Here is a 24,036-nt window from a genome sequence, read left to right as displayed (position 1 = left end):
GGGTGACTTACCATGTAAACTGTCAGGTATATTTCCTGATTTCTTTCCCACTTCTTTTCCTGCTCTGGAATCTGGTTCAGGGTAGAAGCCAGAGTTGCTCCTCGGGACGCCCAGGATGGTCTCTAGGGTCTCAGTCTGGAAAATTGGGACAAAATAATGATTAGGAAGCAATGTTCTACTGATCATTTTGAATCACATCTAAAAATTTGTTACGTTGGGTAAAAACCTTACTTCATCAGATGGCTCCAACTTGACTTTCCCATCCATGCAGTGGGGGTCAGAGCTGGTGACCCCTGCACCCTGAGCTCCTCTCCCCTCCAGCTCCTCCAGCTTTGGCTTGATATCACCACCTTCTTTAGAGTCATCCTTATTGAGGAGGTAGTGAAGGAGAACGTGGGGTTTCTCCTTCTTAGGACTGTGCTGCTCCTGCTTTGATTCTGATCCCCGAGCCCCTCCAGTGGCTACAGGCACCGGCTCTGGTGCTCCTGAATCCAGGGTGCCCTTCCCAGTGGCCTCGGCTGTGATGCGAGCAACCTCGTCGGGAGTGTTCCCATTCTGCAGGAGCTTGTGGAGGATCTTGTGCTTCTCCTGAAGTGACTGACTTGTTAAATGTCCGGCGGGGCCAGAGGAGGACACAGTGCCATGATTCCCGCCCGTGGAGGAGGACACTCCTGTTGAAGATGCAGGGCTGGTGACGCTGGCTGATCCATCTTTAGCCTCAGGCGTGGAGCTGGGCCCAGAGGTTGGTGTGTGATTAGGTGGCACCAACTCATCTGTCGGGGAAGTCAAGAGCTGCAGAAGCTTTTTGTGGCACTTGTTGTCAGGGACCCGTCGGTTGGATTCTCCCCCGGCTGGACCCGCCTCTCTACTGGCCTGGCTGTCTGGCTTGTCAGGAGGGCCCTCACTGGTGGGGGTGTGTGGGTGCTGCTGAGACTGCTGCTCTCCTCCAGTAACCAGTGAGCTGCCTGGGCTCTTGGAGTCAGAGTAGACTGGGAGTTTACAGGGTCCCCCTGGTCCCTGGTTGGTGGAGTTAATGCTCGGTGAACTGTCAGGCTTGTGTGAGGAAGGAGAAGTGAGGGGGGAGGGCATCGGATTGCCCACACCCTCACTAATGGCTTGGAGGGCATTCAAGGAGCTGCTGGAGAAGGTGCCTCCTCCTCCTCCTGCACCTCCTCCTCCTCCAGGGTTACAAGGATGACTGGAGCTCATGGGAGAGTTCATACCTACAAAAAGAAAAAAAAACAGCCAGAAACATGAAATCAATCCATGTTGTTAATAACAAATGTCAGAAAATGTGTGACGTAAGAAGTTTAGCAATTTAATTTGGTGAATCTACTTGAGAATTCTAGAAAAGTTTAGTCCATACCTCCAGGAGAAAAGGGGCTGGCACCCATCTTGGGGCTTCCTCGGACTCTGGGTGAACCCATGACGTTGTGTGGTGGGGGATTAATCCCTGAACTGGCCTGAGGTGGGCTAGTCATTCCCATCCCATACCCTCCACCTCCAGGTCCGCCTCCACCTCCATGGAACTGACCCATCTGAGGATGCTGGTGCTGCTGTTGATGCATCCCATGTTGACCCATCTGATTCACAGGTCCCATTTGGTTCATCGAGTTCATGGGGGAGTTCATTGGATGCATGGAATTCATCTGATTCATCTGACCCATGTTGTTCATCTGATGCATGGAACTCATTTGGTTCACCTGATGCATGGGATTCATCTGATTCATGGGATTTATTTGATTCATCTGATGCATGGGATTCATCTGATTCATAGGATTCATCTGGTTCATGGGATTCATGCGGTTGTTCCCCGCGTATGGAGGCACTCCTCTTTGTGGCATATTGGCCTGTTCAGCCATACTGTAGCCCCTGTTCATGCCCATGCCTCCTCCTCCTGGACCCATGTTCATCTGTTGGTTGGGATTGTTCACACCCATATTTTGAGGCCTCATGCCTCCACCCTGATTTGCACGATAACCACTCTGCTCCCTACAAGAGAATCCAGTAAATAACAAAAAACTTAAAACTTTAATCAAATACAACACAGTGAGACAATCATCCAATATAGGAGAAATCATTCTTGCTAGTTGTAATTGTTACAGCGTTTGCACCTCTGTAGCAAGTGTGTGGAGAGAAAAAAGTGTGGCTCATTGGTGTTGGAATTCCTGCAGAGGTCACTCCTGGTCTGGGCTGTGACTGGAGTGCCATCAGAGAGTGAGAAGCGGTAGAGTGGGGTCTCCGCATGGCCATTATGAAAAGCTGGAGCAGACAAAAAAGAGAATAAAATCTATGCAAACGTAGCTGACAACACAACAAAGCATGTGCACACTCCATTACTAGTGAAATAGCAACTGGTCATACTTCTAACAAATAAAACTACCAGAATGGCAGCTTTTACTGGGAAGCTGCCCGAATTAATACAGCAATTAACATCAGTAATAGTTTGGCAAAGAAGGTCATATCAGAGGATCAGAGATTGTTGTCTGTTAGATGGGTGAGAACAAGTAAAAAAATGGGACTGGACTCCAGACTCTTACACAGGCATTACAACAGTACTGGAAGATGAATGTAGAGATTTTACAGACTGTTTTCTACACATTGCAACAATGCAGCTCAGTTTAGGTCAGAAAGTGTAATGTTTTAGCCTGGATCCCAAGCAGGACCGTTTATATCATAAGTCCGCAGTTATCTTTCACTGCTTAACATGGAAATGATAGGTACCATGTGTGATCAGCATCTGTTGCACCTCATAAAGTCAAGAGTGCCATTCATTCAGTCTTACAAAGCCGGTCGTGTTTCCAGCTGTACTGGTGATTACTCATTAATTGTTTGAACCTCTTAATTATCTAGCAAGGGCCATATCACACATACCAAGCATTATATTCAGATGACTTGCATTCTGGTGCATTCCTTGTATACTTTCGTGATTGCTGTTTGGTTGACAGAGCTTAAACCTGCCCTCCCGTCCATTATTATAGACTATGATCAAACTAAGTGATCCGTTCATGCATCATGTGAGTGTAATTCTTTGGTAGCGACTGAGTGATGGTGACAAGAGAGGTGGAAGGGAGACGCAGAACTACATACCATCTTGATAGTGGCGTTTGTAGGACCATGGTTGTCCCTCACTTCGATGGAGGAACATCTGCATGCAGCGCCTCACTAGGTCCTCCCAGCCTGGACGCATTGTGGTGTGAAGAGAGGCCTGCTGTTCAATTTCAATCAGCTTACCTGCAACAGAAGATACTCCGTTGGGATTACACAAACAATAACAGGTATTGGTGGTAAACAGGCAATAACAGAGGTAGCGTATATTTCTAACACAATATATAATCAGTTTATGGTGTACACCTCTAAGTATTGACAATGGCATGGCTTGAAAGGTCGCATCTTCATATCAGTACTAGTAATGGGGGTTTTAATTGGGGAACTGTGATTTTAATGTTAATTTTAAAAAGGACAAGTACACACAATCAATTTATAATCTGGGGTACTTGGACTAAGGCCTTTGTAATCTTATGAGCCAAACAAAAACATTTCCAAAGGTCCTGCCACATATAAAATTAATACACTTGGGGACACCGTTTACATCCATTAGATTTTAACAGAGAGGAAACTTACCAGACAGTTCATGGCGAGTGCTAAACCTCTCTGTCCTTTCTACTGCAATGATGCGTCGCGCCACACAGATCATACATGACTGCAAATCTGAGGAAAGACACGGACAATGTCAAGTTCTCATTTGACCATGCTGGAGAATATTACTGGACATTCAAAAGCTTACTTGTGTGTACTACTTTCATTTTATTCATTTTCATTACTTTGTAGCTGCTGGTTAAATTAAATCCTCTGAATGAACAAATGTACATGTCAAATTGTGTCACATGATGAACTGTTGATTTAAAAAAAACTAAATAAATAACTGTGCACAGTAATTTTACCTTCTCCCTCCTCCATCATGGCCCGAGGTTGAGTCAGTGCAAAACACTGCATCGTCTCATAGCGTTGGCTCCCAGGCCTCTCCTCTGACACCCCATGACTCTGACCGTGAACACAGTTCACCAGCATACGACAATTAAAGGTGTGGCTCTTCTGCCGGGGTGCCTCTGCACCCCACGACGCCCCATTTGGTGCTGTGAAGAATACAGGCAACAGATGAGCATGTGTGTGAGTATTTGACGGCTTTTGAGCGTACAGTAATTTGGTATGCCGTGATCTTGAATGCGTTTGCACCCACACATGTATAATATAAATATAAAGCCATGTCTCACCAGTGGACTTGGGTAGATTCTTGTGAAACTCCTCCCTGTCCTCATCATGGATGATGTTGTACACACTGGTGTTGATCAGCTCCTCTTGCTTGTACTGTAGGTACTGCGTCACGTTGTCGGACACAAATACAATACTGCCCTCTCGGTTAACCACGAACAGAAAACCATCCAAGGCCTGAGAACAGCAGGGCCGCAAAAATGGAGAGTTGAATGGAGGAAGACTTAATAGAAATAACAACATAAAACATACATTTTTTGATTACTATTTCAGATGAAAACAAAAACTCTTTAATAAAAGCAAAGCACTAGTTCAGCATATGAAACAGCAGCTAATTGGTGTTCGTCTCTTGCCCCCAAATGGTTGTCCCCAAGCTGACCTGCAGGAGCAGTGGTCCCAGATGGTCCTTGTCAATGACCCCTTGACCAGTGGAGGACACATCCGCCTTCTGGACATCATCATCATTGCAAGAGCTCTTTCCTGAGGACAGAGGAAGTACATCGCACTAATGATGAAGAAAACTGTGATTTTATAAAGGCTATCTATGCCTTTGAATTGTTGTTAAATTTGATACTTTATGTATTGCAAATGATTTTCATTGTGTTTTTGGTCATGGTTTAATAGTTTGTATTATTGTCTCTGATCATACAACATGCCATTTCTTTTGGCCAGCAGGTGGCAGCATGAACCATGAACACATGGTTAGCATGCCTTTCTATTTTTAAAATCAGCTTGTGTCTGAGGCTTTGTTAGATACCACTTTATATAGAAGAGTTATCTGTGGCACTAAGCAAGAAGGCAAGTAATATGACGCTGGATTTAATTCTGACCAAACTAGCTGCATGAGAAAACAGAGCTGAGAAAGCAGCAATTGACATAAATCTACAGGAGATACCTGATAAAATGATTTCAGGATGTGTAAACAAGGGGAGGGACGAGGTGTGTTACATGGACAACAGACAGAAGAGAAAAGAAAAAAAAAACAAAACAACCAGACCCTACATCATTTCCATCCTGTAACTATGGCAACATGGCTGCCTAACACCCGGGCCAGCAGTAACCAGCTGTGACGTTCTGGGTAGATTCCAACATGATTGCTCTCCCGCTTTTCCTTACCCACTTAACCTCACAAATCTTATCTAAACTGAAGTAAAACAGGTGGAAGAGCATACCCTCTCCTCCTTCGTGTCTCCATTCATGTCAAATCTGCCAAATGACCGGAAAAAGACGGAGGGATAGAAGCAACTCTCCATAAATCTCTGAATCACCAGCATCTCCCACCAGTTTTCCTGAGAGGAGCTGCGTTTGGCACTAACAGATTCACACTGTCACTGACAGCCTTGAGCCATGACCACCAAGGATTGGTCTCAATTACTGGTGTTCATTTACCCCCAGCAATACAAACAGACAGTGTGAGTGGCTGTCGGCCTGAAGCAGCCTGGCCATGAACCAAACACACCACTTCATCACAGGCATCATCTGTCCTGCAGCAGGGTACTTGACAAGATTAAATTATTTACTCCACAAAACAAATACAGAAAAAAGATAAATTATGTGTCTTATGTCTGGTTTTGTCTATGACCAGGAGTGTGTAATTTGCACCGTGGTGATACCTTGCTCTTTGATTTGTCTGATCTGTCTCACGGTCTCCTTGAGGATGGCACATTTGTCAGGCTTGACGTTAAAGCTGTCGATGTTGGAGAGGTTGGCAGAGATGAGTTCAGCCAGCTCTTCGATGTACTTGCTCTCCTGTTCCCTCCGACGCTTGTCACACCTGCCGGGGCGCCAAAGGGATTAAACATGTTACCATGACAACCTGACTTCCCCATGCCCTGTCTGTATGCAGGCCATACAGCCGGGGCTCAGATGCTTCAGATATTTTGCTAGCAGCAGACACATGTATGGATGGCAGGGGAAGGAAAAGTGGACTGATATGTGATAGGCACTTGACAGAAGTTATAGCACTTACCCTAAGCCTGGTGTGTCACAGGTGGACAGTTTACGTTTACGGTCAGAGCACAGCGGCTCCAACGAGTTGTCTCCTACGCCACTCATCTTCAGCGCATATCAGCACCTGAGAGCACACACATCATATATACATGTATACACACATGCATACATACAGGCTGTGTGATCAGCGTGGTTTAATCTAATCAAAAGATATGTGTAGAGTGAATAGTGCCCTCAGCTGATGATTTTTTTGCCAGGTCCATTCAGAAATTACATCAAATTTAGGCAATCCTTGAAAAATCCCTAAGCTACTGAGGTTATTAATGAGGTGACTTCCACAGGAAGAGTAGATTGTACATTCCTACAGATTTATGAGGGTACACTATCCAGTTAGTAAAGCAGCCTTGGTTCCTGCTTAATGCTTGATGGGAGTGAAATCTCATCTGTTCCACTGTGAGGAGCGACTGATGATGATGTAGTGATCTGGAGCCTCGGGGGAAATGGGTCATCCTGCGTTCAGCCAGCATGCCCGCTAGAATGAGACCATTCTCTGGTAGCAGTGGCAACACACGCACACACTGCATATACAAACTGTTTCCAGTACACTTACATGTACGGGCATGTCGCAGCACAGTCTGCAAGGCAAGAGGAGTACTAGCAGCTACTGCCCCAGCAAGGCACATATTCACCAGCCTGCTTCTTTGTCTAACTGCTTGGGTTCACAAAATAAATAAATAAATAGATAAATACATATGCACACTGTTTAGGCATGTGAAGCCTACAAACAATTCAGCTGAGGCTTCACAGCGCATTTCAGGGACTAGTGAGAATTATTCCTCTTCCTCATTCCCTTTACTCTGCATTCTCCATGGTAGGCTACATCCGTTCTTTCTTCCAATAGATTTTAAATGCTGTTTCCCCCCCATACCATCCTAAGACAACTCCTCCCTTCTCTATCCCTCCCTCTTTGGGTGTAGAAGTACTTGGCTGGGGACCCTGCCCTTGTTTTCTTGCTCTGGCATTGCCCTGTGTCTGACCTCCCCCCAGAGTTCATGTTGGCGGAAACCTCTGTAACCAGCCTGTAAGGTCACTGCTTTTTCCTATTCCCACCCAGAGACACACTCACAAAACTGTAGCGTGCGGCTGTACAACCAGATTGTTCTGCAACAACCCTATCCTGGACTTTGAGTCTACATGTGTGTGTATGTACGCACGCAAGCGCTCTTAAAAACAGAGTGAGCTCATTCCAGAGTGGAAAAGTGTAGAGCGGATGGGAGCCATTATGCAACTCCTGCTCTGCAATGGCAGGCTAGGACATGCAGCCCAGTCACCCACCACCACCACTACCACTACTATAAGAGCACCAAGTCTCAGACACGCACTCAGCGCCATAAATCTGCATCGCATGCTTCTTATCTGTCTACCTTTCACCACCCCTCTCTAAATCCGCCTGTCCTGCTCTGGCTGTGACTCTCACTGCCCTCCCTTCTCTCTTTCCTCCTTCCTTCCTGGTTTCTGTCCTAAAGCTCACCTCTACATCAGTGGAGAAAGGTGACATCAGCCCTCAGTCAGCCTCACATCCTGAAAAGAACAAACAGCAGAGCTGGGGGCTGCTGGGGGTCTTTCTGAAAATGGGGAATGCATAGCAGCAGTTTCTGTTCTCATCATGAGGAAGTGATGCAGAAAAACTGAGCAAATGTAAACAGGTTTCAACACGGAAATGCATCTCTCTTGATCAAAGTTTCTGAGTCTATAAGTCACATGGCACAATCTATTGAGCTTTCTGATATTCATGACCGTATGTTTCTTTAGTTCACTCACACTAACATTTTGCAATTTCTAGACAACAAGTAGACAACAACTCTAGAGCAGAGTGAGACTTTGTGAACAGCAGCCCGCCAAAACCACAGATGAGTCCCAACAGGCCTGGCAGAACGCCAACGACCTGAATCAGCTTCGTCTGACAACGTGAAACTTGCTCAGGGGCAAGATGAGATTTGTTGCACCAACCACCAGGTACACAAACAGCAGCTGTCAGTGTGGGAAATACAACATCTCATGGTTAAAAATGAAATGGTCTGAATCTTTTGTGTATTGTGCACCTGGGCTGTGTGTGCAAGTGTCTGTTTGTGAGTTTCTCTACATACAATACATACTCACCTTGACCAGTATAAGCCCCAGTCAAGCTCCATCCAGGGTCTAGTGCTGCTTCAATGTCTCAACATCTCTACAGAACAGAAACAGAAAGACAAGGGGAAAAAAAGGGTCATGAACTGTCTCAACACGACTTAATGGTGGCACTACTCTGCTTTCTTTGGGAAAAAAAAGAAAAAAGCATGAACTCTTTACATGTTTTGCTTTCACAGAAAATCATGGGAACATTTGATTTCTAAAACTGCACAGGAAGCCACAGCAGATAGCATCCTGTTTGCGTCCTCCCCTCAGCCTGTTCCACTGCGTCATCACTTCCCTTTCCTGGAAATGTGGCCACGCATCCACCCTATTTACATATTCTAATTATCAGACTGGTTCCCTGTCACTCTGGTTCCTCCTCACACCTTATATAACTGCAGCTGGCCATCAGAGGCTCTCTAAAACTTACCTAATACAGCATTAATAAAGAAAACAAGATGGTATGGTATGAAAGTGAGCCCTTTCCTGCAACAGTTGCCACTAAAGTTGAAAAATAGAGTTTTAAGATGTTAGTGAGTATGTTGCCTTTCTCTCCTTATATAATATCCAGCGCCTATAGCACTTTTAAACATTTCTCAGATATTAAAGATATGCTAATTTGGAATATGCACAGCTAATCAATCAGCTGATTAAACTTTGGTATCCTCTGTAGTTGACACCAAGAACACTACTTGGTTAAACTAATAATAATCATTATTTTGTTATTATTTTAGAGCTAAGTGTATGTAGGACAGGAAACTGGTCCAGTAGGTGTCACTTTTGTGCTTTGTGTCATTTCCAATATGAGTTCAGTCGGGACAGATGTTGCTGGACGGAGGATATGCTACACCAGGCAAACTATGCGTTGTTACATTATTGAATCAATTTCTCTCATTTGAAGCAATCAGTTTTTGTTAAAAAAATAAATAAATTATAGACGTCTGTGTCGTCTAGATGAAGCACAGAAATTTCCAGATTTTATTGTCTCGATAACTGAATTTTTGACACTTGTTCGAAATCTACCTTTCCAGCCAACCCTTGTGATTAGTCACATCATCATAACGTGAGGCCAGCTGCAGTTTCTCACTTGGCAGGTAGCTCAACAAGATCATGACTTTGGTTGCAAGTTCGAGCCCTCTGAGAAATAAAATCAACATCTCGTACTTAACGAGACATTGTGCTGCCCTGCATGTTTTAAGTGTCATCATTCTCCAACACACCCTATTCGAGTGATGAGCTTGTCATGAAGCCCTGCAGAAGCCTGATAACTTCTCAATCATTTGAATCAGGTGTGCTGGAGTGGTGAAACCTCCAAAACATGCAGGGCTAGAGGTCTGCAGTACCACGACTGAGAAACAATTAATTAGAGATGTGATTTCCAGTCATTTTTAATTAGGTTTTAAGTAATTATGGTCCAGGCTATTCTGCAAACAGACCCTTGGGTATCTGTCATAACTGTGTGTGAAGCAAAGTCATAAATCCTGCCAGGTCTAAACATTTCTTTGGGTAGATCAATGTGATCATGGCGTGTGATCATGGTGTGTCTTTGGTGTCAAAGGTTGTGAATTCATTGCCCAGGTGATGGATCTTTTATCTACTCAGGCATTGCTCTGGGTGAATTAGAGACATGACTTCAAGGTTTAATGATGATGATTTTGGTCCACACAGTTCTGCTGACCGGACCGGACCATCTTGTATTTCTCATAGGCCTTCCTCCCCTTCCCTCTTCTTCTTCTTTCTCCACAAAATGCCTGGTCCTGACTAACTGCTGTGCAGTAACTATAATCTAAGTTTAAACATGAGGGAAATTAGTCATTAGGCACATCCCTAGTTCTAATACCCTTCTGTGAAAGCTTTCATAACCTTCACTGCTTTGCAATGCTATTTATAATCACAGTAAAGAAGGCCCTCTGGGGTTTTGTGTTTTCTTATCACAGCAATTGGATATCCTTTCATCAAAGCAACAGAAATGAAGCTCTCTTGAGCTGGTCATGACATCCACGTACTCCTATCCCATTTCAAAATAGCGGCTGCAATATTAAGCTGGGATATAATAACGTTTTGTTTGTTTAGGATACTTCTATGCACATTTTCATATCAGGGAGAACTGTCATGAGTCTTAACATGAAAACTGTGTGGGCCTCTTTGGGTACAAACTGCTCCCAACACCCCTGACCTTTAGCACCATCATCCTACTGTCACAGATAAGCCTGTCAGATGTTCTTTCCTTCATGAAACTGGGTAATAACCGCACTGCTCTAAACACATTTTCCTCATAATACAAATACTTTAATGTGACTTTAACAGTTCTCGGACACGCTAAATAAAAAATCACAGATTATAACAAATGAAAACTAGAATTTCTGCCTTGCGTTTGCATGCCTCCTACACCAGTCAAGTTGTAGTTTACATCCATGTCTGCCCAAAGATGTTTATATCCCAAGTAATAAAGACTTTGAAGGAATTTAACACAAACTGACATATATAATTCCAGTGAATAAATGCAGTGATAGACATGCGGTCTCAGTTTAAAGACTAGTTTTACAGAGGAGTACAGAGGAGTGATGGAAAGCTTCCTCACATGTTACAACAACAATCGGCTGCAGTTTAATATCATCAAAACCAGTGAGTTTGTGGTGGACTACTGCTGCGTGTCCATTAGTGTGTGAGTTTGTTTATGGAAACAAAAAGCAGAGTCAAATTCCTTGTATGTGTTCACATGCTTGACCAATACAGCTGATTCTGATTGTAAAACGTGGATGATTCACACACACCTTCAACCCAGCAGCCTGAAGACTGACAGTACTACTGCTCACAGTTTGCACGTACGTGTGTGTGTGTGTGTGTGTGTGTGTGTGTGTGTGTGTGTGTGTGTGTGATCCTCCACCACAGACCACTGATCACATCAGTCCTAAACGCTGGGCTGCTACTGAGCTAATGCTGCAGCTGAATAATTTAACACAGAGAAAGAGAGAAAAGCGTTCCCCTTCTGTCAGCTGTCCAAGCACGGTTTAATAAAATGTCCACTGTTATTGTTGAACTTAATACCTGCTTTTCTGTCTTTCTTTACTGACACAAGTACAAACACACAGCACACATGCACAAGTGATGTCTGGAAGTGAAATGTGATTCAAACCCGAGATGTAAGCACTTAAGTGCGAATATAGACCTCAGGAGGAGGAGTCAAGGCAGACTGAGTAGAATACAGAGGGGGAGGAGGAGGAAGGGGAACAGGGAGGGGGAAGGGAGAGGAGAGGAGACACACTGCACTGAGATAAATAGTGCTGGGTATCATTAGAAAATGCAAAAAATACAATTCCTGCTAAGATCAGGACTCATTCTATCATATATCCCAAATGATTTGTTTTGTTGCATAGTGTACAGCTGTGAGTGAGAGCTGGAGAGATACAAACATGCAAGTCAGCTAATGTGAGCTGGTTAAATTAGCTGACTTGTTGCACTAAAAAGACACATGCAGCAGATTTTGAAGACCGTCCTGTTTGTGAACGCTAGGATCACACAGAGATCTTTTTGCAATCAGGCTGCTTATCAAATGATGACATTCCTCATTAAATTGAATATATCTGAAGGTATACGAGGGAATAAGTGACTTCTAGTGTTTTTTTTCACCTGTATATATTAGATAAAAGCAAGAGAGCCTATCATCCATGTGGATCTCTAAACAAAAACACATATTACCTTACAGATGTAAGGGTTTGAGATTACATAAGTAAACTTGGCACTGAATGACACTGCATTATGTATGCATTTTGCTGTATCAGATATTGTTATTTAAAAAAAAACAACACACACACACACACACACACAGGCAGTTGGCAAAAGGCCAGAATGGCAGCAGAGTCAGTCAAGACCAGAATAGTGAGGAGGACATTCCTGCTCAGCCTGAAATAAAGCCTGCAATCGGAGCTCCCTGAGACAAAGAGTGGCAGGCCCAACAATAAACACCAACCTACCCAAAACAAAGATCAGACAAAGTGGGGCACATACACACACAATTATAGACCCCCAGAAACACACCCAAACCACACATGGCCAAACTGTCTTTATTGTAAGAAGAAGAAGAAGAAGAATCAACTTTTTATTGGCAGTATATATATTTTTACATACACACACTGAATTCGTCTTCTGCATTTATCCCATCCTTAGTTGAACACACACATGCAACACCCAGCAAATTACATGCAGTGAAACACACACAGGAGCAGTGGGCAGCATCAAGCGCCCGGGGAGCATATTGGGGGGGTTAAGTGCCTTGCTCAAGGGCACATCAGCCGGCTAATGGAGGGGGGGAGTATTTTTCGCATTAATCACTCCACCACACCCAAATTTTTCCTGCCCGTCCGGTGGGGGAATCGAACCGGTGACCCTCCGATCACAAGCCGCTTCTCCAACCTCTAGGCCACGATGTGAGCGTAAAACAGCTCAGGGCTTAAGATTGTGTAAGAAACACTAACACTGAAAACATACTGCAAACTTTCTTTTCAAATCCATGGCAGAAGCTTTTAGCATCACTGATTCACTGGACACTCTCTCGCTCTCTCTCTCTCTCTCTCACACACACACACACACACACACACACACACACCACAAGGTAATAAAGCAACAAAAGGTGTCTACTTGAATTTGGGACATCAAGAGCAAAAAGGAAACAAAAGGACGGATGACTTCCTGTTTGTCTTCAAAGAAGTTCTCCAACACCTGCTGAGCATACAGCCAGCTATATACTGGGTTAAGTGCAACTGGTGCTCACACCAATCTCAGCATCAGTGTCTTTATTCTTGGGTAATTCTGAAGCCACAGTTTGCTAAATCCAGATGTTGATCCATCAGACTTGCAAACTGAACCCGTTTGGACTTCAGTCATTAATCATTTAAAAAAATAATTTCACCAAAAATGACAAAATAACAGGATTAGATAGAAAATAATAAAAAGTAATTTGGAATCTCAGACCCTGCAAGCTAAACAGGCTTGTAATGTGAGCTATAACTAAAGCCTTCTGTGATGTAAATTTTGTCATCAGAGGGTTTACACGTAGGCTTTGTGCTGATGTCCATATACATCTGATCTTTCTTCACCTATGAGAAGCTATAGGTTATCTACACATGTAAGCATCTGCCTGGGAGTGTGTATTAGGCCCTTAAGCTCTCTGTTGATGCTGTAGCATGAGCTACCATTACAACTGGTCTGATGCAACAGTTGGGACATGCTGCCAGCTCTCGCTCTCATTCTTCCTCTCTCCCTCTCTCTCTCTCTCTCTCTTAAACCCCCTCCATTGGCTTGCCAACATGCACATATTATACAGATATACACATTGAAATGCTGGTATGATTTTGATACTTGTGAATATAGAAATGTGCGCATAAAACATTACTCATCAGAAGCCAAAAATACTACAAGGTGCCGAAATACCCCAGACACGAGCTCAGCCATCTTATGCTGGTGATATCATTTGGAGCCGGAGTCTGTGCAATAGAGATTGGGCACTGGAGACAGGGGATCGAGTTACAGCAATTACCTGTTGTGACCCTCCACTGTATCATCATTTCACTCCCTGTTTTTCCTCTATTACGTTTATCCTCTAAATGCTCTAAAAACGGTGGTGTGAGCTCTCGTTTAATTTAGGCTGCCTTGTGATATTGTATTAAGGTTGTCAATGCACATGTTTGGTGCAAAGACATTCAGCACACTACCACGGTGGTTTCAATCGTTTCAGTAGGATACGTCATTTACTACAAGCCTCCTCCACACATGGGGTCAACGGTTGTTGGGAAAACAGAATCATGGGTGCAAAAATCCGCAATGCGAGTTGTGTTTTGTGGGCGACTTTGTAAAACAAAAATGACGAAGAAAGTCAACCCGGCAGACTGTGGGAGAGAAACAGAAACAGATGGGGTAGGGCAAGCTGATGCATGTGCAGTCACAGACCAGAGGTGTAAGTTTGGGTTTGTGCGGAAAAGAGAACTGACGGGAAAAACGAGGTGAGCGGATTGAAGAAAACTGGATGGAAACGCTAAAATACAGATGAAGAATTAAATTCCCCCTATAGAAAAAGACTAATTTATGTACCATTTCAAATGCAAGTGCATTATTAGGACAGTAAGATGTGCCTACATTGATGGGTTTACAAAGCACATACACTCTGACTGTTCTGATATCGACTTAATCCTCACTGAGAGGCCAAGACTGGCTGCTTTCAGTGATTTTAAATGTTTCCATGCGTGCAGTAATGTTACTGCAACAAATGTCACGGGACATTTAAGCAGCAATTAAAGAAATGTAAAAAATTACAAGCTGAAGACAGAAATTTGACAAGACAGAGGAGAAAGTGAAGAGAAAATTTAGCTTCTGAAATAAATATTTTTTTAGACATGTGCAGTTCAGCATTAAACTATTTCACTGCATGATCCTGGACGAGCAGTGGGACCTTTTGGATGTGCAGAAGAACATACAACATACTTCATTAATTATCATTACATTTTATCTGTGTACTGGGAGATTTAAAATAATCAGTGCACTTAAGTTGCTCTGCCTTTTGAGTAAATGCATAATTTTCTTGATGCTTCATTGTCAAGTTGACATCAAGTGCATTTATTGTCCTGCTTTAGTGTCAGTAAAGATTTGTTTCAGCCTGTTTGGAAATTAGCCTCACTAGGTGTTATGCTAAATGGTTAACCTCACCAGCTTTCTGTGTATCACTGTATAGACATATGAAGTGATGGAGAGATGTGAAGTGAAGGTAGCATTACTTCAGTTAAAGACATCTCGTTATGTTCCTTTTAAGCACAATAAAAAGTTCTGACGAGAGTAAACTATGGCCGTAATTCGTCTAAAACCACAGGTGCATTCCTGCCATAGCACAAACACAGTGTGTAAGATATGAGGACTGCATGCTGGAACCAACGATTTTGTACCCTTGCTGGATGGCATGAAAAACAACATTACTGCTCTTAGTTAATATAATTTTGAACCAAATGTCGCCTTGTTTTGTGTCCATCTGTCATCTTGACATTTTGGGGAATCCCACTTAATTTTTCAGGAAAGATAACGAACAGGTAACATCGTTCATGGTCTCAAATGCACTCTTGTTGTTGGCAAATCTTGCTTACTAGCCCTTTTTTTCTGCAAACATTACACATGATTTAAATGAAATATGGGCAAACGGGACTAAACTGGAGCCAGAGCGTTTCACAGCAAGATGTAAACTGCTGCCACACAATGAGATGCAGGGATGGGGATGAGGAAGACATATGTCAAGCATGTGTGCACAAGTGCAGATTTTGAAAAAGTGAAGCTGTAAATTGTTCAGAGAAAGCCTCCATTTAGGTGCCGAGGCAGCTGTGAAATTCCAGCAAGGCTTAAAAACCAGACTGAAAACACAGGCTATGTCCCTTCATTTGTCTCTAGTGCATCTGGCAGTCATGCCAGACGTTTCTGTCTCTGTGTTGCTCTGCATACTTTCAAAGGTGGATTCGAACCGTGTCTGCATTGTGATCCGACAAGGACAAAAATATAACAAAAAACAAACCCAAATTAATTTCTGTTAATACATTCACTCACTTAGACAAGTCTTTCAAATAAAAAGCCTCAACAAGTGTGGCTGATTTTAGACTCAATATTAAGGGAGCAGTTCACAGTGGAATAAAGCACACCTTTCAAAAGCAGGACAGTGACGCAAATGTGAGAGGACAGGGAGGTGGAGTTGGGAAAGCTGACAAAAACACACCCTCACATAGGCTTACTGGTGTTTGTGAAGCATTTCAGAAAAGCATCAGTAAGAAGCCTCAGGCTTCTGTTCGGACATGGCATTATCCATCCTGAGTGATCCGGTCACAAGTGGACAGCTCAAAGTACAGCTGTGAATGCACCCAACTCACACTGAGGATGTGAGCATTTGAGATCCAATCACTCAGGCCACATTTGGGGGTGGTCTGGGCCACATACTGTATGACCACATTCTTTTAGCTGTGTGTACACTAATGTGTCCTCAGGCACACTGAAGCACTGCCTACTGCTGGCGTCCTCTGCACAACAAGAAACCACAACAACAGTCATTATGGATCACATGGATTACTGATAAGCATTCAGCTTGATTACTGATAAGCATTCAGTTTACTGTAATGCAGACAACATGTTTGGGTTCTTTTACCTGCCAAGGTATAGAGCAGATGTTTGTGAACACACTGTGACTTCACCACTGAACTTCTTACTGCAATATCCCCAAACTAAAATATGAGCAATTCCAAAAGTAGTTGAGTCAGGAGAAACTTATTAACTTTGCAAACCGGTTACAGCAAATTCTAAATCATGCGTTTAACAAAGCATCATTGTACCAGCTTGTTTGGTACTCTTAAGTCTTAAGAGTGTTTTACCTGACAGCATTGGGCAGTTCCTTGAAAACACAGCGGGAATAGATTTTCCCCGTTACACTAAATTTATGAAAGAAGACAACATTTAATTGATGGTAAACATATTGAATTTTAAAAAGTACAGTAAGCATTAGCCATGTAAGGCATTTCTATGTCGCCTGTGGGGAAAGTCTCCAGACTTAAAAAAAAAAAAAAAAAAGGTTATATCTTTGTGTAAAACAAATTGTGTCTGTCACAGTGAAGTACATTTATTTGCATATTGAGTAGCGAAGCAAGATCCAATCATGAGGGGTCAAGAAAGGCACATCATGTTGTGATCAGATCATCTAGCATGTTAATTCCAAGTCTGAACAGACTCTCAGTCTTTGAAAGGAATCAAACTTTGAGGTTAAGGTTTATTGACCAATCAAGGCCTAAAATATGTGAGCATGTGCAAAGGTCAGCTGTGTTCCACACATTTAAACTGTTTGAAAATCTAATCATCTATGTCAGACACAAACTTTGCAAAAACAAATGTGGGGTGAATTATTGATAAATTAAAACGCTGCTTAGCCCATCTGTGACTCATTTACACCGAATGCAAAACAACATACTGTTGACGCAAATTATATTACAGATTTTTTTCATGCAAGGAATTCACAAAGGCACATAAAAACAGTGTAAGCATAAAAACGCAAAACAGATATTTGTCATGGAGGATTTTTCACCAAACTTCTGGAGTATGTGTTTGCCCATAAATGAACGTGATGAGGGAGAAACGGTAGTTCAAGTAGAAAAACTGCCTTCATAGGATCGTTTTTTTTTTCTCCTAGAGAGAACATCCCCCACCCGCGCACACAACACACACACGGAGCTCAGGCAAGCTGTGGTGTGCATCTCCCCCTTTTTCTCAAACTGCAACGTGTAGAAAAACCAGAGAAAATAAATGAAGGTGGAAACAAAGAGATGGCAGATTCCACTGTGTGTGTGTGTGTGTGTTACACATGCATCTCCTACAACTATCCATCATTAATACAGACAAAGAACAGAAAGGAACAGGAAAGGACCCACACAGGCGCAGATTCAAACAGCCAACTCATCGCAAACACCGCAGTTACGCTGCATCCCTGACAACCCCTTCGTCTTCTATAAGCGTTTGTGTTTATGTCGAGGTGATAAGAGTGAGGACACAACGTCGTCCTGAGGAGGCCACAGCGACCAAACAAAATGCGGGCGGCTGTGATCACACAAGGCTAATATTATGGAAATGAGTTCATTAATCAATGGCTAAACAGCCTTTTATCTGGAGAGCCAGAGCGCCGTGGCCCGATCGGCTGCCATGCTGCCCAGTCTGATAAGGCACACATATCTTCACTAGCGCCTGATGCAGACACAGTTAGAGGAGAAATCTCATGCAGCCAATTCACTGTGAAGATATGTCAACCACTTCTGGTTTTATTTTTAAACTGGCCTCACATTCACATGATTTTAACTTTGATTTTAAGAGGCTGTATTTGTGTACACGTTTCAACTGTGCCACTCACTGAAAAAAAACAAAACAAAACAAAACAGATATTCATTTTAAGACCGCAGCCTAGCTCTGACGATTTTCTCTCTTCCTTTCCTCCCCCCTCTTGCTCTTGAGCGTCTTTCTCTCCACCCTCTCTTTCCTCCCTTCCCCCTCCCCACCATCCCTGTTGGATTGGTGGAGTAAACACAGGAAGAGAGCGGGCTCTGTTCCACCACGCCAGAGCTGGGGCTGGGCGTTCCTGCAGAGCTCCTGCGCCGGGGTCAAAAGTTTACTGTGGTTTTCATTTCACCTTTCCTCAGCCAATCACAGAGCCACGCTGCCGCGCCTGAACTCTGACCCCTGCAAAGAATTCCACTCAAAAGATGGTCTGACGCCAGTTTCACAACTGCACCCCCTCCCATCTCCCATTTTCTCCCTTACTACGCCTTTTCCTTTCTTTCAACTGGACAGTTTCATGTGTTGACAGAGCCTAGGTGAAAAAGATTCCAGAAATGAAGTATGAGGGGAAACGGAGAGTGGGAACAGAACCCGGGTTTTTAATCCTCACCGCGGCGCTTTATTAGAAAACTATCAATACCTGCTTATCTCCCAGATGATGAACTGTTTACCATGTCAAAAATAAGCACAAAATGTCACAATTTATATACATTTATATAAAAATCTCATCATCATTTCAGTCTGCTTTATTTTAATCCCAGTGCAATAAAACCCACAGATTTATGGATTATATATAACACATATAACACAGCATATAAACCTAATACTTGTGCTCTTTGGTTTCTCTTCATTGATGATGCTTTACAGAGCCTGCCATACATGCTGCCCAGCACATGCTGCTCAGTTCCAGATTAACACTATTAAAATTGTGTTTAAATGACTTATGAGGACAGACGGGATACAGGGGTCAAAACGACCAAGTGCTGAAAGACAGATAGAGAAGGCAAATGGGAGGTGTGTGTGTGTGTGTGTGTGTTGAGGGGTGGGAGTTGTAAGGAATCATATCAGAGTTGCTCAGTCTGACTGGACACACATGCTGAGCCATAATCCAACTGTGGGTTTGTTTTTGTCTTGGTGACACTGCACTCTGTTCCCATCTGCTGAGTGATTAAGCCTGTACTGCTAATCAAGCTCCCCACACTGTAAGGGAGCGGGTACAGCACAACATATGCTGACTGCGCTGACACGTAAGAAAGAAAGTTCAGGGTCAATGTTCTTCCAGACCCACACACAATGCTCCACACGCAAATCAAATCTGATGTTTCAAACTGTCCAACCCAAGCCACAACTGCTGTTGTTAGAGCTAGGGTTAGAGTTTTGCTAAACTGGTCTTAGAAGCTCAAACAGTCACAAAATGGACATTTTCTAGCAGTTTCTTTTGTCCAACCAACAGCTGGACCAAAATCCAAAGATGAAGAAAAACAACAAATTCTTACATTAAAGAAGCTGCAACCAACAAGTAATATTTGCTCCTGTAGAGATCAGATGAGCATTTATGAGCAACACAAGTAACAAGATGAATGGAAAATGGTGATCACTTTCCAACAGTAGAGCTATTACAATATAAAATACTATGTCAGACTTAAGGCCAACTTCTGTGATTGTTGTTTGGTATATAACTACTGCATGAAACCTGATGTGATGTGGCAATGTCGGCCGGCAAGTGTTGGCTCGGCTATTCTGGGGACAACAGTAAGCTCCAGCGTAGGAACCCTTTGAATGGAGTGCTGCCTTAACGACAAGCCACATACACAGGGATGACGTCACCCCACGGAGTAAAGAGTAGAAAATGGTGAAAAGGAACATTTTCCATTTTATCCAGAAAGGGGGAGAAAAATCCTTCCAATTAAGAAATGAGTCTTGTTGAAAAGGGGGGATAACAATAAATTATCCGACACATGCCTTTGCCAGTGTTGACATGCTGTAGTAAGTCTGCAGCCTTTAATGATGGCATGGAAGTCTGTCATTCACAACTTGACTTCTCTTTGAACTTGAGGCTGCAATAAAGTAGAACGTGTGGAAAATCAAAACGCTGTCAAGCGCAGTGCTATGAGCAAATGTCTGCATTCTCACTGCAACTTGTGGCGATTTCTTTTAAACTGCAGGTGAACCATAAAATGGGAGACACTCAGTGACCTTAGAGTCCCTGCTTCCATGGCCACATACGCGCACATATCCTCTTACAACTTGCAACTGTAGCGCCAGGCCTGCCACAGCTGCTTCTCAATCCAGACAGACTCACGAACCCCACCTCACTGCCACATAAATCTGACATCAAACTGTTTCATCTTGGAGAGGTACAGGGAGAAGGAGGAACACAATGTAAACAAGGGAAATAAACATCATCATTTGACACTGTTGAATTACAAAGGATGACGTGTTGAGGGCTAAAAAAAGTAAGCTTTGTGAAAATTTTGGACAGAGTAGAGTCATTCTGGTTGCAAGCTAGTTTGCTTGTGCAAACACACCTTTTTCAACTGTTGTGCATTTGAGGAAGGCAGAGTATACACGGGACAAGAAAACTGGAGATGAGGGAGGGGATGGAGAGCGTCCATGTAGCAGTTGAGTAGTTCATCCAGAAATGTGTCTTTTCCCTTCCCTTCTTCACCAGCCTCTCTTTCTCCTTCTCTTTAACAGACAGAGGGAGCATCTGGTAGCAGTTATCTCACAAACCAAACTTTTTTTTCACCCTTGCTGTCTCTCCCTCAAAGCATTTTTTATAAAAGGGGGCCCTAAACAAAACACAAACAAGGTCTTGCTAACATTTTACAATGGCAACAAAACTAGGCCAGGGAGCTACCCTCCCACTGGCTTGTTCAGGTGAACCCATTTTACAAGCATTCTTCAGCTGGGGGAGCGAAAGTTAGAGGGGGAGTTGAAGTTAAAGAGGAAGGGCAAGGAGGGGAGGGGGGGACAAAGCTCTTGGCACCCCCTTCCCTAATAAACTCTTGCCTTCGTCCAATCAGCAAGGACTACAGAGAGTGAACTGTTCCAAATCCTTGCTGGTTATAAACTGGAATTGGGTGCAATGATTGCTTCAGGCTGCCCGTTTGGCTTGTAGAAGTGTGCATGGCTCCCATATGGTGCAGTTAGCCTAACACTTGAGTATTACCTCAGAGTTGAGGAAGAGGGGACCGAGGGGACGAATGAGATGTGACTTCAAATAGAGTCAGAGTGTAAACTGCACCGCTTGACTTGGGACTCAGCCGTCTGGCTTCCTCTGAACGGTGAATAAAAATCTGGTTTCAGCAGCTCTCATATCATATTCTCACTCTCACTTCTTTGGGCGAAGTAGCTGTAAATATTTAAGCAGTGGAAACACGACTGTCTTGTTGAGCAGAGTTTTCTATATTTAGCTTGACAGAGGTAAGCAGAAAAAGCAAACCTACCTGTTGAGTACCGCCACACCAGCACACACACCGGTGCGTGTGTGTGTGTGGTATGTGCACTTTAGTAAACAAAATAGGGATCGCTGTCACTGCATGAGTGACCTTGAGAGGTGGGGTCTGAACAGGATGTTTTACACAGCTTGAGCCAAACACAGGAAACTTTTGTGCTCTTAAACCTTGATTGTAAAAAACAGCCTGCAATGACAAGTCAGATTCAAGTCCAAATGGTACACAGAAAAGCTTCAAAGACTCCTGCATGACTGCTGAATACCCGATCTTGACTTGGACAAGGTCTGTAATAGCATTGAAAAACTTGGTAACTGTCAGTCAGAGACAACAATCCTGGAGTTGTCCTTGACTAACTCCACGCTACCTGTACTGCTTCAAAAAGGTACAAAGACCAAGGAGTCATATTTCAATTAAGGGAAACAATTGGGCTTTCCTTTCAGCTCTGCGTGTCACCAAGAGTCCTTTGAGAGCCACTGCTCACCCACACAACTATTAATCTTGAACACATACCACATGACTGATTGGCAGTTACTTGAAACGAAACTGTCTCTCAGTCTCTCTTAAATCACACCAGCTGACAAAGCACCGAAAGAATGCCATCTATTCAGACATCAGTGATGCAAAAATGCAGCTTGACAAAGGCTGATAAGAGACGGTTATCAAAAGGTGGCTGTACCACACAAATGCTTTCCACTCAGTTTTCCCCCTGTTTCTCTGACAGAAGCCAGACCTTAAAAGTCAGTAGCAGAAATATTTCCCAAATAATAGGGAGACCATGGAGCAAAATGACAGTGGTGCAAAATGTTTAAGTTTAATCATTTTAAACATTTTGAATACAGAACAGAATGTATAAAAAGTTAATTGAGAAATGTGATTTTTAATACAACGTCTGAGCTTCCATACATTTCCAATAACTCATACTGTGTTTAATATACAGTGGGCTGGGGATAGTGCTCCAAAGCAGAACTGGATTCAATACACAAAAATGCCCAAACTTACTTATAACCCACAGATGTCGCCAAATAAATCTGAACAGTCAAATCGAATCCGTCTTTGAACAGATTTATTATCTGCTATGCCTGCTCCACAGATTTAATAGCCTCTCCAGTATCTATCTTACAGAAAATATATTTTATAATTTCATGGTACTGTCAACAGGATGCTAAAATATACAACATCTAAAGTAACCACTGTAAGATTTAACTCAAAATCAGCATACATGTTTATTTGATTATCAATCAGGCTAGCTAAAATAACCGCAGAATCGGCCATCACACACAGACTTTTCCTGGTCCCATGAGAAAAAAGTGATAAGTTAATGAATTATTGAAAGCACAGGGGCCGGCACACAAAGAACGAAAGCCATGCATCCCAGTCACTTCTTCACCCCATCTGCAGTCAAAGAATCCCCCCAAAGATTGATTCATTGTTAACGCAGCCTGACACCCTGTGTGAGGGAGAAAGAAAGTGGTAGATAAAGGGACAGAGAATGGGGGACAGGGGGCTCCATTTGCCAAGAATATGAGCAGAAGCAGTTCATTGGACAGGTTCCCACAGCGGTCATTCTACCAAAAATACCACATACGTAGGCTTGAGTAATGGCATTCCATCAGACTCAAAATAAAGACAAGTTAGCTCATCTGACGGCTGAAGAATGTCAGCAGCACCGTCCTCACTTGCTCATTCCCGGCTACCCGCCATTTAAATGCTCACATTATTCAGATATATTTCATTCATAACTGTTTAATTAGTGGCCGACATGCAGGAAAGGTTTCTGCAACAACCTAGTAGCTAGGCCATGTAGCAATATGACAAAAATACTAAGATGATTTCAGAATCTCTCACATGGAAATAAGCACTGAGCCATAAAGCATGCAAGTATTGGCAGGGACGGCCTCAGGCAAAGAGAGCGACAGCACACCTAGATCTCAACCGTTTAAGTGGAATGACTAACTTACCTCCTCATTGTCTGCCTACACATGACCATGCTCTCCAAGAATGTACTCTACCACCTCAGAAACTGAGAAAACACCTTGTCGAGCAGGGAGAGAGAGTAAAACTGGACTCTACCTGAACCCTGGGAGTGTTCATCCTCCCCTGCACTGAAACTCATCCATCTCCCTCTGCCAGTCTGTCTGTCTGTTTCTTTCATACACACAGGCAGCTAAATATGATTTATCAGGGGTGAAAGCCAACATTCATCATCATGTGATGGGCCATTATAGGCTACCAACCATTATTATCACCAGTACGTAATCTCACTACAGCTATGCAAATAAATAACAGATGCTGGACATCCTCCAGGGCAGCCACACTGAGTCAGTTCAAGTTTGGTTGTCAGCAGTTGGGA

At 43.3% G+C, this 24,036-nt stretch overlaps 1 protein-coding gene across 1 annotated transcript in view; it reads right to left on the bottom strand.

Annotated features, from left to right (window-relative positions):
* The window catches only part of LOC124056810 (nuclear receptor coactivator 3-like), a 30,954-nt gene that overhangs the window by 5,896 nt on the left and 1,022 nt on the right, over positions 1-24,036 (bottom strand). Inside the window, exons 2-13 of the mRNA XM_046384638.1 lie at positions 8,383-8,449; positions 6,242-6,346; positions 5,886-6,046; positions 4,652-4,752; positions 4,275-4,449; positions 3,945-4,136; positions 3,625-3,711; positions 3,091-3,234; positions 2,115-2,262; positions 1,367-1,992; positions 232-1,223; positions 12-135 (exon numbers count right to left, since the gene is read on the bottom strand). Coding sequence (XP_046240594.1) covers positions 12-135; positions 232-1,223; positions 1,367-1,992; positions 2,115-2,262; positions 3,091-3,234; positions 3,625-3,711; positions 3,945-4,136; positions 4,275-4,449; positions 4,652-4,752; positions 5,886-6,046; positions 6,242-6,327 — 2,836 coding nt within the window. The 5' untranslated portion in view covers positions 6,328-6,346; positions 8,383-8,449. The remainder of the gene's footprint in view (positions 1-11; positions 136-231; positions 1,224-1,366; positions 1,993-2,114; positions 2,263-3,090; positions 3,235-3,624; positions 3,712-3,944; positions 4,137-4,274; positions 4,450-4,651; positions 4,753-5,885; positions 6,047-6,241; positions 6,347-8,382; positions 8,450-24,036) is intronic.

This window comes from Scatophagus argus, chromosome 3 (assembly GCF_020382885.2).
Source record: "Scatophagus argus isolate fScaArg1 chromosome 3, fScaArg1.pri, whole genome shotgun sequence".
In the NCBI taxonomy this organism is placed as follows: domain Eukaryota; kingdom Metazoa; phylum Chordata; class Actinopteri; family Scatophagidae; genus Scatophagus; species Scatophagus argus.
This window is presented reverse-complemented; position numbering and strand designations above follow the sequence as displayed.